General features: G+C 49.7%; 1 protein-coding gene across 1 annotated transcript in view; it reads left to right on the forward strand.

Moving 5' to 3' along the window:
- The window catches only part of prkar2aa (protein kinase, cAMP-dependent, regulatory, type II, alpha A), a 30104-nt gene that overhangs the window by 761 nt on the left and 12279 nt on the right, over nucleotides 1-17064 (forward strand). The window contains exon 2 of the mRNA XM_076153955.1: nucleotides 712-985. Coding sequence (XP_076010070.1) covers nucleotides 745-985 — 241 coding nt within the window. The 5' untranslated portion in view covers nucleotides 712-744. The remainder of the gene's footprint in view (nucleotides 1-711; nucleotides 986-17064) is intronic.

The raw sequence follows: 17064 nt of genomic DNA on the forward strand, positions 1-17064 counted from the left end.
TACTGAGACGTCAGCTCTGCTCCCTGGAGATGGACAGCCGGCTAGCTCCTCAGCTAAAGCCCGCTGCGCTAAAAGTGACGCGCCGCAATTATAACTCGAATAGGTTTTCTGCAAGTCTTTCTTATTTGACATGTAAGCGTCATTACTTGGTTAAGTCCGCGTATGTGACCTGACAGCTCAGCAAACCGGTTAGATGTCACCGGGATCGAGCTAATTAGCCTCCTAGCTCTTCCACCCACCCGCCTTGACAGCTCCGTTTCTCATGAAGGGAAATAGTGATAATACAGGAAAAAGTAACTAACTAATATGTATGTTTATTAACCCGTCACGTTGCTAATGCGAGGCCAATATGAGCTCACACAGACGCGTTGATTGGTGGGAACTGTGTGTTCTCTGCATCTGCCCTCTCAGTGACACTGTCACATAGCAACACTACAGCAGCAGCACCGGACAGCAGCAACGCTTTCAAATCAATTGAGATCAATCTGTTCAGCTGTTTCACCTGATGGTTACTGTTCCTCTGCTTACCAAGTCTGCTCCGGTTAGCTTGCAGAGCTGCCAAGGCCACTTCCACTCACATCCCGCACATAGAGCACAGAGCGCCGGCTCAGCCCCAATCAAAGTCATCACTTCAAATCAACAATTAGACAGCTGATAACTGCATCAGTGCCCTCAGCTCACACACACTGACTCGTTTCTCTCCTCCTGCAGACAGCAGACAGCACCGCCGAGCCAAACACAGCCATGAGTATTGAAATCCCCGTGGGGTTGACAGAGCTGCTGCAGGGCTACACTGTGGAGGTTTTGAGACAAAGGCCGTCGGACCTGGTGGATTTCGCGGTACAATACTTCACCCGCTTGCGGGACAACAGAAGTCAGGATGGCGCCGGTGGCAAGACGGGCAAGGGAGTGATGTTTGATGGGGAGCCGATGCAGACAGAGTCCAACGGAGAAGACGACTCCGACGACGACTCCGACTTTGAGCGTAAGTTGATGTCCTGGTTCCTTTATTGTCTGGAGGTGAAAGTGTGTGTCTGTGTGAGAACAAGAGCCAAAGTGATGGTGGAGCCCAAATCAGTTTGGTTTTTCATCTGTGGAGAAGATGTGGTGATCTGAAGTGTTTAACATCTTCCATGTTTCATTCATGCATTACATCTAAGATCAGAAACTCTCATAGAGCAGCACAGAGCTGCACAGAGCATCTGCCACTGATCTAATCTGACCGTCTGTGCGGAGCAGGCGCCTGAACTCGGCTTCATTTGTCTTCATTTCACAACAAAAGTTTCAAAACGTTAACTCATGTCAAGTAAACACAAATATGTTCTGTTTGTCTTAGAAATCTAAGTAAAAGCATAATTACAGACTAACACATGAAGGACGCTGGCTTCCACCTCCACTCACTGAATGTTGAAGTGAAATGATTTTCATGACGGCAGCTAAAGTGTAGAATAGCCGTCCGTATCTTCTGTCACACACATGTCTCATTTCCTGTGAGTGTGGAGATGATGTGCCTCTCTGTCTTATTGCTCCCATGTGTTTGACAAACTGGCAGAAAGTGTAAGAGGCCGCAGCTCAGAGTGTGTGAGTGCAGCGTGGCCTGGATCAGACCAGGATGAAGCACAGTGGAGTCCTGTTACTCTGTGAATGGAGTTTCTGTGTTTTCTCAATGAGCAGATCCGTTGTGATGAGCTGTGAAGCTGCTGTAGGTGTGTTTCTCAGCGGTTGTAGCTGCTGCGTGAATCAGTCAAAGTTTGTGACGGGGGACAGGGGAAATGAAGACTAATCGGGAGCAGAATTGCTGGCCAGTTAGTGGAACAGATTGTTCAGAAGCTTGAGTTGCCTGCTGAAGTATTGGAAAGCATTTTGACTCGACTTGACCCGATGAAGAGTTTCCTCTACAGACTCTGCTTTGCCACCACTTCATTTTGTGTTCTTATTGTGCTTTCATCTCTTTAAATTCACTCTGCAGTCTGACTCTCATCTCTAGGTCAGCCCGTGTGTGTGTGTGTGTGTGTGTGTGTGTGTGTGTGTGTGTGTGTGTGTGTGTGTGTGTGTGTGTGTGTGTGTGTGTGTGTGTGTGTGTGTGTGTGTGTGTGTGTGTGTGTGTGTGTGTGTGTGTGTGTGTGTGTGTGTGTGTGTGTGTGTGTGTGTGTGTGTGTGTGTGTGTGTGGGGGGCGCCCTCTGGACGAGCAGGTGTGGTTTAAGGAAAGGGATTGGACCGCTTCTCTTTCCAGACTGCCATCCAGCCGGGGTTGGCTGCTGTCAAACGGCTGTGACTTCACCTCCTAAAGCGCACCAAGCATATGTTGTGACTCTGTTGTGCGTACATTTGCACACGAGAGTTCACGCTCGCTTATAGTTTGACTGGGATTATGAACCCATTCAGATTGTAACCTGGTGACACCGTGGAGCGATTCTTCCCTGCACGCTGTGATTAAGCAGGCAGTTGTTGAGCATTCTCCACGCCGCATGCAAGGTGGCAGTGAGGACAGCAAACTGAGTGTGTTGTGCTTTAAGAGAAGCATTTCCCTGGAAGCACTGGGTCACACACATGACATGCGTGACATTAGATTATCCAGCAGGCCGGCCTGAGTGCCCCCGGGGGGACGTCCATCTGATGGGAACAACACAGGCCTATAGAGTCTGAGCCATCATGTGCTCCTGCCCTGACCGCTGCTGTAGCCTATAGGTAGAGACAACACACACATCTAAAGCAGCCCTCTGTTACAAACCATACCTCTGCTTATGCTCACACTCTAATGACCTGTACCTCATGACGGGCCTGGTCACAGGTCATTTACATGTTGAGCCAGAGAGACACACACACACGCACACACGCACGCACACACACACGCACGTGCCAAGTCGTCCAACACACCACAAATGAAAGCACAGCGAGACGTTAGAGGCACAGGAGGAGGGGCTGTGGTCATGCTTACTGGGAACAGAATGACTCAATGTGTGTCCTATCAGAAGCTTCTTTACATGATGGAGCCCTTTCTGAGGCCCGACTGAGGCAGGGGTTGTAAAGTACTACAGATAGATAATAAATGATTATATTATACACGCACACATTCTGGCTTCTGGCCCACTGATGAGGAAAGTTGGCCTGCATGCGTTGAGACTCGGCTCTTTGGAACCAAATAAAAATGAATTTGTTTGAAGGAGGTTTTTTTTTTTTTGGCCACAGTGGCGATGATTCACCATGAGCTCTTCACCTTTCATCTGCTGCAGAAGAAGATGCCTGTAAATGTGCTCGTCAGCTCCACGCTTCCAATGTAAATAAAGTTAGAAGGCTGTTGTTGTATTCCCACAGATTGCGCAGTATGCAAGGCTCTTAACACGACGTCCTGTGTGACATGTGACATGGCGTCTGTTCCCCCCCCCGCCCCCCCCTAGTCTTCCAGTGTAAGTCCACAGCAGGCTCACGTCACACAGGCCTAAGCAGCTTTAAAGGGGGCATGTTGTTTTCAGTATACACTGTTGTTTGCGCCTCTCAGTAACCTCACACTGCTGAGGCCTGGGCTAGTTAGGGAGTGATGTTTAATCTAATCATGAACACATAAACCAGCTGAGATTATAACATTATGATGCTGCTGGAACATAAAAGAATTGTGATTAGGCTTGAGGTGAATAAACTAAATAGCATAATCAACTGCTGTCTCCTGCAGCAGACTGACAGGTGAGCGCAGTTTAGATTCATGAGCATTTACATACTAAAACAGCAAATGTAGTTATGATGGGGGGGAAGTAGTTGTCAAAAAGGGACAGTGGAATATAAAGGAGTGTGTGTGTGTGTGTGTGTGTGTGTGTGTGTGTGTGTGTGTGTGTGTGTGTGTGTGTGTGTGTGTGTGTGTGTGTGTGTGTGTGTGTGTGTGTGTGTGTGTGTGTGTGTGTGTGTGTGTGTGTGTGTGTGTGTGTGTGTGTGTGTGTGTGTGTGTGTGTGTGTGTTCACAGGAAACAAGCAGGAGGGAATGAATGAACGCTCTGTGATTGAAATGAGGGGAGCTTTTTATTAAAGGATGGATGGGGGGCAGATGAGTCCCAGGGATGATAATAGAAGTGGAATAAATGTGTTTTCATAAGAGAGACAGCAGGGATGAAGTAATAACTCTATGAAAAATTGATTGCGGGTACAGAGGGAGACAGGGAGTCTTTTAGAAAAGAAGAATAGCCGGTGCTAAGTCTCAGTACCTGGGTAATAGAACATTACAAAGCTCTGCAGCCAGACCAGAGTCACCTGGATACATAACAGACTCCAGACTCTGATTCATCCCTCACACCACAGAGGAGAATTCTGCCTTTATTTACCCCGGCACATTTCAGGGCTTCGCTCCGGGACGTCCTCCTCCGTTTGGGCATTTGTTTTGCTTTCCTCGAGAGGGGAAGGGTCAGAATTTCATACGCATACTGAGCTGTGAGGCAGAGGGCTTAGGACTCGGCTCAGAACATCAACACAGGCCAGTAATGAGGCTGCACAAGAACTGGACTCTCTCTGCTCCCTCTTCATCCCCTGCTGCTCTTCCTCCTGTGTAGATCTCCCCTTTACCTTCAGTGTGCGTGTGCATATATGCCTGTGTACGTATTTGTGTGTGTGTGTGTGTGTGTGGCTGGTGTCCGTGCAGCATTGTGTAACAGGTGACCTGATTAGCAGAGTGTGTGTCCAGTGTGCTTTTAGCCCGCAGCGAGCGTCCCTACAGAGCGCCGTGTTGCTGGCTGACTGACAGTGCTGAGCAGAAAAGCCCTCAGACGGCTCACACCGCTCGCTCTGGCCGCCTGCCTGTTTTTCCCGCAGCAGTCTGTCTATCTGTCTCTTTAGCCGAGGTCCCGTCTGTCTCTCGCTCGCTCGCTCTCTCTCTCTCTCTCTCTCTCTCTCTCTCTCTGCCCCTCTCTCTCCCCCCTCTCTCTCTCTCTCTCTCTCTCCCCCCCCCTCTCTCTCTCTCTCTCTCCCCCCCTCTCTCTCCCCCCTCCCCCCACCACCTGTACCTGTATTGTTGTTCTTTTTTAACAAGTCCTCGAAATCTGGTCAATGGCTGCGTGTCGGTTTCAGCTCTGTGCCCGTCTGTCTGCCTGTCTGCACCTGAAGGACTCTTATCTGTTCAGCTCTGCTCACTGGTTTGTCTCTCTGCTGTGTTTGGTTCCTTTGGAGGCCTCATGGTCTCCCAGCCGACCCACCTACTGTACCTGCTGTCCTTCGCCTGACTTCTCAATCTTCTTCCCATTCCCGTTGTCTGTTGCCGATTGTCTATTTCTGAATGAGTTTCGTCTCCGGCCTGCCTGTGTGTTTCTTCACCTGATTGTTTGTCAGTCAGTCTGTCTTTGCTGCGTCTGTCTGTCTCTCTCTCTGTCACTATCACTCCCTAAAAACAGGTCTGGGTTAAGAAGTGTTGATGATATGAAGGCAGGAGATTCATTCCATACCAGGTAGCTTAGTCACAGCAGGCTCATAAAGCAGCGTGGCGTAGGTCCAGGCCGCGTGTTTGTCGTGTCGTGGGTCACGGTTCAAGTCAGAGAGAGGCGCTCTTTCAAATCATGTGCAAATGAGGCTTTGAAAGTCTGCGGCATGGCGCTGTCATGTGCAGCTACCGACGTCTGTCTCTGAGTCAAACACCATGTCTGTGCATCCACTAGGAGGTTTAGTGGTTGTCTGAGGGACACATGACACCCTGTTTGTTTATTTGCTGTTAGGATCCTGTTAGAATGAGGCAGAGGCAGACTGTCCTCCTTTTCACCAGCACACACAAAGCTGAGAAATGAGAAATGAAGAGAGAGAGGAGCCAGCGTGGTGACGGACTGCTCGGCTTATATGTGCTGATTTCCAGCATTTGAACTTTGGTACTTCCTCATTCTCCGTCCTCAAACCATCTCTAGTGGCAGATAGAAACCAGGAAGTGGGGGGTCGAGCAGGCTCCTCCATTGTTTACAGCAGGCCTCCCTGGTCCCCTGGTCGCTGCCTGTTCTCCATCCATTTTACTGTCTGTTTTGTTTTGGTATCTTGTAATTCTCTCCGTCAGTCGCCCCAACAAGATAAACCACCAACCATTAGCCATTATGCTAGCTGTGAGACCGGGGAGCTCTGGATGGTTCTCTGATGGAGGCCCTCCTAAAGGGCTGTACCAAAATATACAAAATAACCACAGAATAGCTGAGAAACCCCGAATGACCCCGTGTGACCCCCATGTCCCTCCGAGCACAGAGAGCAAGAGAGGAGAGGGTGGGAGGCAGAGGGAAGTACGCTGAAAGGGTCACAGTGAATGTTTTCTCCCAGAATCACCAGGAAACAGTAGAGTGATGGTGTTACAGCGCTGACATGGGCCTCTAACGCAGGACGCATCCCTGAGGGGAGAGAGGGGGTTGAGACACAAAGTGGAATGTGGGAATGGGTCCTCCTGTGATCGGTGCTCCACGTTTGCTTTGTCTCACTGGGCCGTATTGTGTCCTCAGCCCTCCCCTGAGGAACAAGCAAGGCATTTGTTTGACTTTTCAGACAAATGGCATCTTGTGGGTTCTGCCATGCGACTGAGCCACAACAATTGTCCCGACGTTTTCCAGTAATTCCACAAAGCTTTCTCCAAACATTTGCACAGTGGTGTTGTAACTCTACACGTCTGAACGGAGCTGTGACTCTCTGGAAGTCCAACTCCTCCAGCAAATACGCTCTCTCTGATCTTCCATTGTTTTGTCATTTACGAGCGCTCCCGTCCACTTTATGGGGCTTTCTCTCACGTGTTGCTGTTAAAAGTGGTTTGTATAATTTCCATGACGGCCAAAACCAGCAGCACCATGACAGTCACTACGAGTCTGAGGCTAAATTATGGAGGGAAGCTATAACACGGCGGGGCTGGGGGGGTGCAGGGGGGTCTGTGTCAGGAACCAAGCCTGGTTTTGCAACATAGTGGCCGTAAGAGAATGCAAACTCGCCTGCCGCCGCTCTTGTTTGCCAGCATTTCCCAACCTCCCGCTCATGAGATAAGAGCCGGCCACCAAGGTTTCTGAGCTCCACTGGGTCACGTTGTGTCCTTTCTCTCTCGCTCTCTCGCTCTCTTTTTTTTGTTCTGTTATTTATACAATTTTCTCAATTGCACTTGCGCAAGTGGAGCTTGCAGAACGGGTCAGAGCAACACGTTGGGTTCGTCCTCCATTGTGGCGTTGGTTACAGGGGCCTTTACCACGGTCAAGGTGACAGAGTAAACAGGCCTATCAAGGTTCTCTCTCTCTCCTCTCTCTCTCTCTCTCTCTCTCTACTCTCTAATCTAAACTATGACGTGACGTTGATGCCAACTACATTGGCATGAAAATCATACAGATAATTTTAGCATTAGATAAATAAATAAACAGTCCGGTGTCATAATGATGCACGGCGCACAGTGAAGAGCCTTTTTGAGAAGCTTTTGTTCAACCTCCCACAAGTGGACGTTATTAATTATATCCCACTCCACCTTGCAAAAGCATCCAATTGGGGCAGGATCTCCTCTGTGGAACCTTTATGTTGGTTATTCCCCAGGTCAGGGCTCTAACTTGGCCTCTCTCCTCTTATGGAACTCCTTCTACAGCGCTGTAAGTCCTGATGGAGTTGGAACATGAAAGTTGTAAGTTCAACAGGGTTTTGTGTGCCTTTCTCTGCGCCCCCCCCCCGCCGAGCCCAGGTGTGCAGAATACAGATTTGGTCCCATTCATGCTGCAGCCGCTCCTGCCAGAAATGTCCCACCATTCTGTAAATGTTGCCATGGGTACCTTGGTGACCTCCCCAGATGAGTTTCCTCCTCGTCCTACCATCTGCTTTAGGGGGGGCGTCCGGGTCTTGGCAGCGTCCCCACGGTGGCGTTCCATCTTCACTTAATTGCTAAGTCCCCCTCACTGTGTTCCTCGGTGCATTTATTGCCTGTGAAACTTTTTTTATGTCCCTCCTCTGATTAGCACGGGTAAAGAAGAGGCTCCTGTAGTTGTAAGATCCTCGAGGAAATCCTAGAAGGAACGGTTGATCTTTTATTAAAGCCAGCTCCGTGCTAATTGTGTGACCACAATTTTGGATGTGATTCATTCTCTGAAAACATATATAGCCCCGTGTGTGTGTGTGTGTGTGTGTGTGTGTGTGTGTGTGTGTGTGTGTGTGTGTGTGTGTGTGTGTGTGTGTGTGTGTGTGTGTGTGTGTGTGTGTGTGTGTGTGTGTGTGTGTGTGTGTGTGTGTGTGTGTGTGTGTGTGTGGTCACTCCTCCCTCTCTCAGCTTGCCTCCTGCTTTCTGTGCCCACACTTTTCTCAGAACCTCCCCCTCCCCCCCGTCCCCGTGTGTGTCTCTCTGCATGTGTCGCTCTCGATGTACAAGCCCAATCTCATTAGACAGGACAGCTTAGGGAGGCAGGGCGTCATTAGAGCGCTTTAGCGGGGCCGTCTTTGGCTCGGTGCGAAAGAGAGAATTAACGAGGGAGAGAAAGGGGGATGAACGCATGAATGGGAAGGAGAGAGTGAATGAGGCTGCTGGGTCGAGCCAACGGCAGTGGCCAGCTAAGCGCACTGCAATTCAAGACTTTGGCTGCGGATTTGTTGACTGATCCAACTAACACAAGTGGCTGGTGATCTTGGGAATCGACCCCCTGCCTCTGTCTCTTTAATATAACTTTAGATCTACAGAGCAATAATTGTCACCTTTGTCCCGATTGATTCAAGTCAATAGATTCCGGACGTCTCCACTGGCCCTTTGTGCCGATTGGTCGGTTGATTAGTCAATTCATTAACGGACTGATTAGGAGTCCGCCATTACATTACGATCATTTTTCATTCTCCCGCTACACGTGACATCGCCGTGCTGAGCATGATGGGAGGAAAGCATGTGGAGGCGGCGTACTCTGACGATGGAAGTGAACCTACAATGGTGTCGTCTAGTTCTGTTTCTTCTGAGTGAACTTTATCTGGTTTAGACTCATTTCAGTGGCATATGTTGATGTATTCCTATAATTGGAGTGTAATCAAAGTTTTATTGTCCATGTAACTGTTCTGATTTGGTCGTTGGAGTGTCAATTCTATTTTTATTCCGAAATATTTTGCACTCATTGTACTCTACGTCCTCGATGACGTGCAGATGGGCGAGAGAGGCATAAAGGTCGCACACTGGTAGCAACTCCTGAGAACCATAACAATCGTCTAGTCACGTCAGCCAAGTGGAATTATCCTTACTGACTGCCTATAAAGGCGCAGTGTTAAATAAAGTCTCCTCCTGGTTTCAGTGTCTGGGCAGGAAATTGTGGCCATGAATCGGATGTCTTTGTTAAGAGAAATGTGATCAGTTTGAATTTAGAACACAGCTGTGGATCTTTCTAGAAGGCCAGTTAGCATACCAGCTTGACAGAGCTGGGGTCACAGGTGAGTTCCCTACAGGTAAAATAGCCACATGCTAAAAGCTAGATGATGGTTTAGGGAGGTAGTTTGAAACCATTGAAGGAACAGAAACCCTGTTGCTCTGATATGTGGTAAAAGTGCAGCTTGTGGTTTGCTGCACAAATCAAACAGAAGGTTCAGCTCTGACCTCACCCGTCCGCTGTGACCTCACATCAGGGGGAAAAATGAAACTTGGTGTCCACGTGTCACCGCGAGCCGCCAGATAATAAGACTTTTAGAAAAGGTATGATGCCTGGTTTGCTGCCAAATTGGCTGTTAGAGCAGACAGCTGAGCAGACAAAGAGCAGCATGTGACTCTTGGTTGTGTCGCGTCCTGCCCCAGACGTCACACTGACGCTAGACAACACGTGAAAGTAGGGTGTACTTTAGGACTGCACAACCATAGCAATCTCCCTGTAGGTGTTTCTGTTTTGCGAGAGTCGATTGTTTCACCTGTAGGCACGGTGCACTTTGGAACACGTGCTGCTCGTGTCGTCATGTCAAGAGTGACAATCTGAGGTTTTTGGAATTGGCACATTGCTCTATCTGTCCTGAGGCCTGTACAGCAGAGGAAACCTGAGCTCACCTTGTGACCTTTGAGCCACAGTTCCTCCTCTACTCTCAGTGGCCACATTGTTAGACTGACCTCCAACATGACGGCCTCGCTGTGAATCCCTCCCTTGGGAAGTTAATAATGTCTTTTGTTTCTGTGTTTGTTGTGTCAGCACGGTGTTGATTCAACTGGATCAGTCAACAGTCATCACTGCCTGTTTTTACAGCCACATGTTGTTTCTACATGAAAGCATTGGGGGTCCATTTTAATGCAGTGCACACTGAGAACTAGCTCAGCACAGTGCCCTGAGCTGGTATCCAGTCGTGGTCACCATGGAAACCCTGTGGCCTTGAAGCTCCACTCAGCCAATTGCAGCTCATAGTGTCGGTGACAGGCGGTGGCCTTGTCTAATCACTGTTCAGATAAGGAGACTCACAGGGTCGGTGGTAGTTCACACACTGTCTCCAACAAGTTACACTCCCCTCAATATGACACAACACACAAGTTACACTCACCTCAGTACGGCACACTTTCAGATCTTTGTCTTTGGACTGCACTCACTTATGTATCCAGTTTATCATCCGAAGCAGTGTTGTGCGTTGTGGAGGTTTAGTTTGTGTATTTATAGTGGCGTAGTGTGTGAACCCCCTTCCTTCCTCCACTCGCCTGTTTCTTCAAGTACACGATCAATACGTGTTCGTCTCTCGATAGTTGCAGAAATAGATTTAGAATAACCACACACACACACACGTAAAGCTCTGAGGTTATTTGCAGTATCGGTCGCCCCTCAGGCTCCAGGCTAGCCGAGTGCTATTGTAGTTAGCGACATGCCTCCACGCGGGGCTGAGAATGTGGCCGTTTGCCGACCCTTTGTGACTGTAAATGGTCCGGTAATTGGAGGCCAGATTGGCTCTGTTTATGTAACACCCCAGTGGTTTGATGGGAGCGCGTAGCCGTCTCCCACCCACAGGCCAGGACGCTAATGCCTTCTGCTGTGACATTTTACCACACGCCGGACCTCTGCAGCCCAGCTAGCAGGCCGCACCGCTGGATTAATGACCTGCACATTCCTGCCCGGGAGTTTCTGACCTTTTTCACCCTGAGAACCAAAACGAATGAACCGAGAGCCATGCTGGGACCCGGTCTGAGGAGCACGTATGGCTGCGCTCCTCATGTGGGAACCTGACAGCTGCCAAACCCACATTTTGGGCCCCAACACATGGTTATTAATAGTGTCCTACAGCTTTTCTTCTGGAGCCACTGAGGTAACACAGGGCCAACAGCTGCCTGCAGTGTGTCATCTCTTAAAATCACTGTCAGGACCCAAAATGACTTACACACACACACACACATCTCTCCTGTGGCTTCTCCTCGTGGCAATAGAGGCAATATGTTTAGATGAATTGAGCTCCCGGGGTGTCAGACTGTACATTTAGTTTGGTAGTCAGACGCCTGCATGTCGTCTTTGTAAGCGTCCACATTCTGCCTCGCCACCTTCAACAGGTACACGTCCAGGTTTGTAGTAACAAAGGCCGTCGCTGATAAGACACTGTCCTCGGCACAATGAAGAGAGTGTGAGCAAAGAGCACAGACACACACACTCTCAGACGGTGCACAGTAATCCTGTACACCTTCAGGGTATTTAGTTTTCACACGTAAAATCTGCAGCCTCATTGTCAGTGCGTGAGCTGCGTTACAGTTCACATTTCACTGCGCCCGGCGTTGACGTCAGTACGAAGCACCCGGCAACGCTGGCCAGAGCCTGAGAGGTCTTTTCACAAACGTGTCAGTTTGAAATGTTTGGTTTAGTTGAGTTTTTTTTTGTAGGAGGCAACATATCAAGTAGAGACAAAGTGCTGACTGCTGCCCCCTGAGAACAGCAGCAAGACAAACAAACCCCTGCACTTCTTTCAGCTTCATCTCTCCCATAGTCCCTCCTCACACACACTACAGTCAGCCGGCCACCCGATCTGGGAAACTCCAGCAAAAGAGAATTTTCCAAGGACTTTGGTCGCTTACTTCCAAGTCTTGGCTTTATTATCTGCTCGTGTCTTTGCTTTTGTAATCTGAGCCTCAAACTGGCGTTCAGCCGCCATGGTAACTTCACCTCAGGAGTCGGCCTCAAATTCTGCAACTCGAAGGTGATATTTAAGAAATGTGGCAGAGTGTGTTTATCAGCAGCCTCTGACACACTCTGTGTGTGAACATACTGTACGCTCCGTCCTCACACTGTTTGTCCCTGACTGCAATTACAGGCAAGAATGCACGTAAGCTGTTAACTACCTGCACAGAATCAACATGGAGGAGCAGTACGCCCATAATCCACTTAACAATTTGATTTACAATTGCATAATATGTCTTTACAGTAAGCACTAAGAATGTACAGGAACTTTTGAAAAGGAGTTGGCTCTCAGTCTGCAGTGACGTCAGCCACTTCACATTCACAGCGGGACAGTGGAACAATCGGGTCAGGCGTTAAGGGGTTAAGCAACCACCCGTGAACTGAGTTGACACTGAAAGCGGTTTAGCTTTGTTTGGTCGTGACGCAGCTCGTCCCTGTGCTCCGCCTCGTCTGTTTGACCTGCAAATGATACCTCTGCATCTACTGCATGTGTGTGTTGTGTGAGTTAGAGGGAGAGTGAAGGGTTAATACTGGCAGGGTCACAGGGGGGGGGGGGGGAATTTCCACATGCACTAAAAGCGTCCTCGTCATTCAGTAGCTACTAAAGTCCTAATCTCTACACTGTTTTCATATTGAAGTGACTAGAGATGGAACTCTCACTCTCTCATCTGGCCGTCTCGCTTGTAAAGATCAGAATCAGAGTTGTCGTCAGTCTTTCTCGGCGCGTTTACAGCTTCATCACATTGCCTTCTGTGTTTTGATCCTCTGCATTAGGCTGCAAAGGTCGCAGAGTGAACCAAACGCAAGCAACGTGTTTGATAAGGGAGAGTATAGACGGGAGTCCAAGTCATAAGAGTCACACAGGCTCAAGAAGCCAAATGTGGTCCAAGTTTCTCACGGATAGCAGCCTGAAAGTCTCAATTCCTGTACATTGAATGATGAATAATTGATTGTTGTTGTGTGTGTTGCTGGTGTTTGGTGTCCTCAGCTTATTGCTTGAACCACAGGCTGCGTTAGACGTCAGAGCGGCTGTGTGGGCGGTCAGGTTTACAGGCTTCCACGGGCCTGGGGGTGCCGTGAAAGGGTTAACGCCGGCGCAGCTCTCAGCGGGACAGAGCTGCTTCCTTTTAAGGAGTCAAGTCTTCTGGAGAATGAGATGGAGGGAAAGAGAGGGAGAGAAAGAGCGTTAGATACTGGGAAAGGGAGAGACAGATATGGGGCAGGGAGAGCGATGAAAGGCTCAGGGAGGGAGGGAGGGAGGGAGGGAGAGAGAGGGGGGAGATAGAGCAAGATACAGGGGGTGAGAGGGAGGGGGGGGAGAGTGAGATACAGTGGGTGAGAGGGAGGGGGGGGGAGTGAGATACAGTGGGTGAGAGGGAGTTTGTTAATGGGAAAGGTAAAGAGAGGGAGAAGAGTCAGATTGTGAGAAAGAGCGTGAGAATAGCGGAGGAGAGAGGGGAAGCGCGGTGACGTAGAAAGGAGGAGGCAGAGATCTGTGAGAGACGGAGGGGAGGATAGAGGAGCCAACAGAAGGACGGACCACGAGTGAGAGAGCAAACAGAGCAGTCATTTAAAAAGAGAGAGAGAGGCAGACAGAAAAGGAGAGGTGAGGGAAGACGGAGGAAGAGGAGAGGATAGGCAACGCCGGAAAGAGAAAACGGACAGATAAAGGTCGATTAGAGAGACGAGCTCTCCTGTCACGGCCCCTGGTGTGTGTGTGTGTGTGTGTGTGTGTGTGTGTGTTTGTGTGTGATTTGTCGAGCATACGTTTAGGCGGCGCTGTGCTTTGCTTATACAGTGCAGATGTTTATGTCCCGGCTGTGTGTGCGTCCTCGTCCTTCCCCTCTGTCCCGTCTGTGACATCTCATATCTTTATTGGTTCCCCACTTCTGCACAGTAAATCCAACAACGCCAAGTTCGCCTCCACCGCCGCCGCCGCCAAACTCCCCACACGTGTGAATCTATAGTGAGCGGACACGGAGAACGGAACAAACACATTCAAACTTAAAGTCGGCAATGTAAAGTTTGGAAGCGATGATGATGATGATGATTAGATGGACGCCAAGGCTGTCATGTGGAATCTCTAACCTCTCTTCCTCTTGAATTGCACATCAGACTTCAAACTACACCTTTACGCTTGTACCTGAACACCTCAGTGGGGATGGAAGACCTTTAATTCCTTTAAACTTAATCTGAAGACTCGTGCTGCAAACCTTTCATGCTGGTTTGTCATAGCGCGCGTCTCTGTGTGTGGTGCTCGGGTCGCGTCCCACACTTCCTGTTAGGAGCGGTTTGAATGTGTCACTCGTGGCCGTTGTACTCGTACGTGCTGACATTTGTGCGTCCCTGCTCGCTTTGTGTTATGCAACATCATTTAGCCCCGAGCTGCAAACCGGTCCCTGCCCTGTGTTTGTTGTTGTGTTTGTACTCTGAATGCTGGTCTGGATCTGAGCGAGCGAGCGTGCGTGTGTGTGTGTTTGCATCCTGCGCCTGTAGTCTCCACGCACATGTATGTACGTGTTTGCAGCGTAGATGTTGTGTGTTTGCCACTTCAGGGTGGTAAAGCTGTGCAGCCTGAGGTTAGAGTCGCACACGTCAGCTGAGTGCTGATGACAGACAGAAGCAGACAAATACATACATCCTCTCCAGAGGGGAACATAAACAGCCAGGATTTATGTTCTGCTCCTCTCCGTTTGCTTCCTGGGGGAGTTTAGAGAGACGGGGATGAAAGAGGAACGGCGAGGAAGATCGACCGTCATGACAAGTCTGTCTGAAATATGGGGAGAGGGGAAGACACTGATCAGATTGCTGCGAGTGTGAGCTAGAAGTGCAGATATTGACGGCTCTTTGGTGCAGATGAAGCAGATTGGCGTGTTTTCCTGCTGGTCATTCCATCACGGTTGAACATGATGAGAGGAAACGCTGCCACAAATCCTCTTTCCTCTGCTCCAACAAGCTGCCTGATTATATTTTGCATCGGTGACTCTGGAGGGATTTCTAGGTGTGTGTGTGTGTGGGTGTGCAGCAGGGGCCTGAAGCTGCCGATGTGCATTATTAAGTCTGCTATTGAGCCTGGCAGCCGCTTGTGTGTCTTCCTCCTCCCCTGTTTGTGTGTCTCTGTGCGTTTTCCATGTCTGCAGATGAAACATTGTGTGGATTCAAGCGTACATTTGTGCGATTGCGTGCCGGCAGAGGCCGATGGTGACATTTGGAAGAGGAGGGAGGGGAGGGGGGGGGGCACGTGAGGGGAACCTCTGACCCTGCTGTTATCAACCAGGCAGAGATGGACCATCAGAGAGGAGAGGAGAGACAGAGTGGGAGGAGAGGAGAGGAGGAAGAAATGGGGATGAAGTTTGTGTCTGAGGTGAGAGGGACAGCACTGTCTCACTCTCAGCTCAGTGTGTTTCTGCTGTAATGTGAGGAGACGAGCACTCAAAGATACACAAGCAAGAACATGACTGCATCTTTACCAGAAGAGTGATCAGGTAATCAATCCTGTTGATCATCTACTCAATGGATCAATTCTCTGACCCCCAACCCGCTCCACAGTGTGTTGAGCTGTTTGTGTGTTAACCTAGCATGTCTCTGCTGCTTGAATGGGACACACGTCCACCCAACCGCCACTCAATCAGCTGCTTGGGCTTGCCCTCGTGATAAATGGTGTCCACTTCCTGTTATTGTTCCCAAACCAGCCGTGGGTGTGGAAGAGTCAGGAGTCCTGATGTCACAGGGGGCTGGACATTATTCAGCATCTATGTTAGAGTTCTCAGTGATGGAACACTCCTCCATTCTGCCACACACGGAGCAGAACCAGACCTCTGCTGCGTCTCCCTGGCGGCGACGTGGCTCTGTGGGGCGGAGCAGCAGCAGGCGGGCTGGAGGCCGGCGATAAGACTCAAACCTCTTATCAATGTCATGTCATAAACAGATACACAGCAAGCCAACAGCTCCAATATGAAGCTAATGTGTGTGTGTCCACTGTGTGTCCGGGTACAAGCAGCAGGGATGTGAAGTGTCAGCAGCTGGACTTCCTGATGTTTGAGCTCCAGGATGGATCTGAAGCCGCTCCTCTGTGTGTTGACGCCATATTGACCCTGAAGCAGAACCTGACCTGGAAACGTTTCAGCACAGCTCGATTGTGGCAGCAGCATGAGCAACACACTGGTGTGTGTGTCTGTGTGTGTGTGTGTGTGTGTGTGTGTGTGTGTGTGTGTGTGTGTGTGTGTGTGTGTGTGTGTGTTGTATTGACAAACTAAGCAGCCAGACGATCGCACACAGAGCGACTATAAGAGCAATCGATGAACGCTCTCCTTTCCTCTTCTTCACCTCCTTCTCTCCGTTTGTTTGTCTCCTTATTTCTCATTTCTCCTTTTTTCCTGTACCAGCAGCCACAAGACGGTATCCTCATCCTCGCCCTGTCTTTCATTATGTAACACACACACACACACACACACCTCTCCGTCTCACGCTTTCCGCCCTGCATCTTTCTCTCCCCTCTGCTCCTTCGCTCTTTAGCTCTCCTTTGTTTTTCCACATCGACACACACACACACACTTTCCTCCCCACCATTTATTTGCCATTCTGTCTTTGATACCCCCCCCCCCCCAGTCCATCTCTCCTGCCTCACCCCCTCTGTTTCTCACTCTGTCCTTGCCCTCTAGCCTCCTTCTCTCACTCTCCATCTACTCCTATCTTTCTTTCCTCCATCTGTTATTGCTGTTCCGGCAGTGAGTGAGTGAGTGGGTGTGTGGGGAGGGATGGAGAGAGAGAGAGAGAGAGAGAGCGAGCGAGGGAGGGAGGAAAAGCAGGAATGATCAGCCACTTGTTATGAGCTGGATGGGGGGGTGGGATGTTGAGGAGGGGGAGATGAAGGGGGTAGCGTTGTTATGGCAATGAGATCTTTTTGTTTGGTTGCCAAGGCAACTTCAGGCGTACACTTGATACCACCACCACCCGAGCCACATGACTGTAGGGGGAGAGCACTTCACACTTCGCACACTCAGACTTATGCACCCA

This window comes from Genypterus blacodes, unplaced genomic scaffold (genome assembly GCF_046128005.1).
Source record: "Genypterus blacodes isolate CSIRO-AG114 ecotype Tasmania unplaced genomic scaffold, CSIRO-AGI_Gbla_v1 ptg000060l_1, whole genome shotgun sequence".
Taxonomy (NCBI): Eukaryota; Metazoa; Chordata; class Actinopteri; order Ophidiiformes; family Ophidiidae; genus Genypterus; species Genypterus blacodes.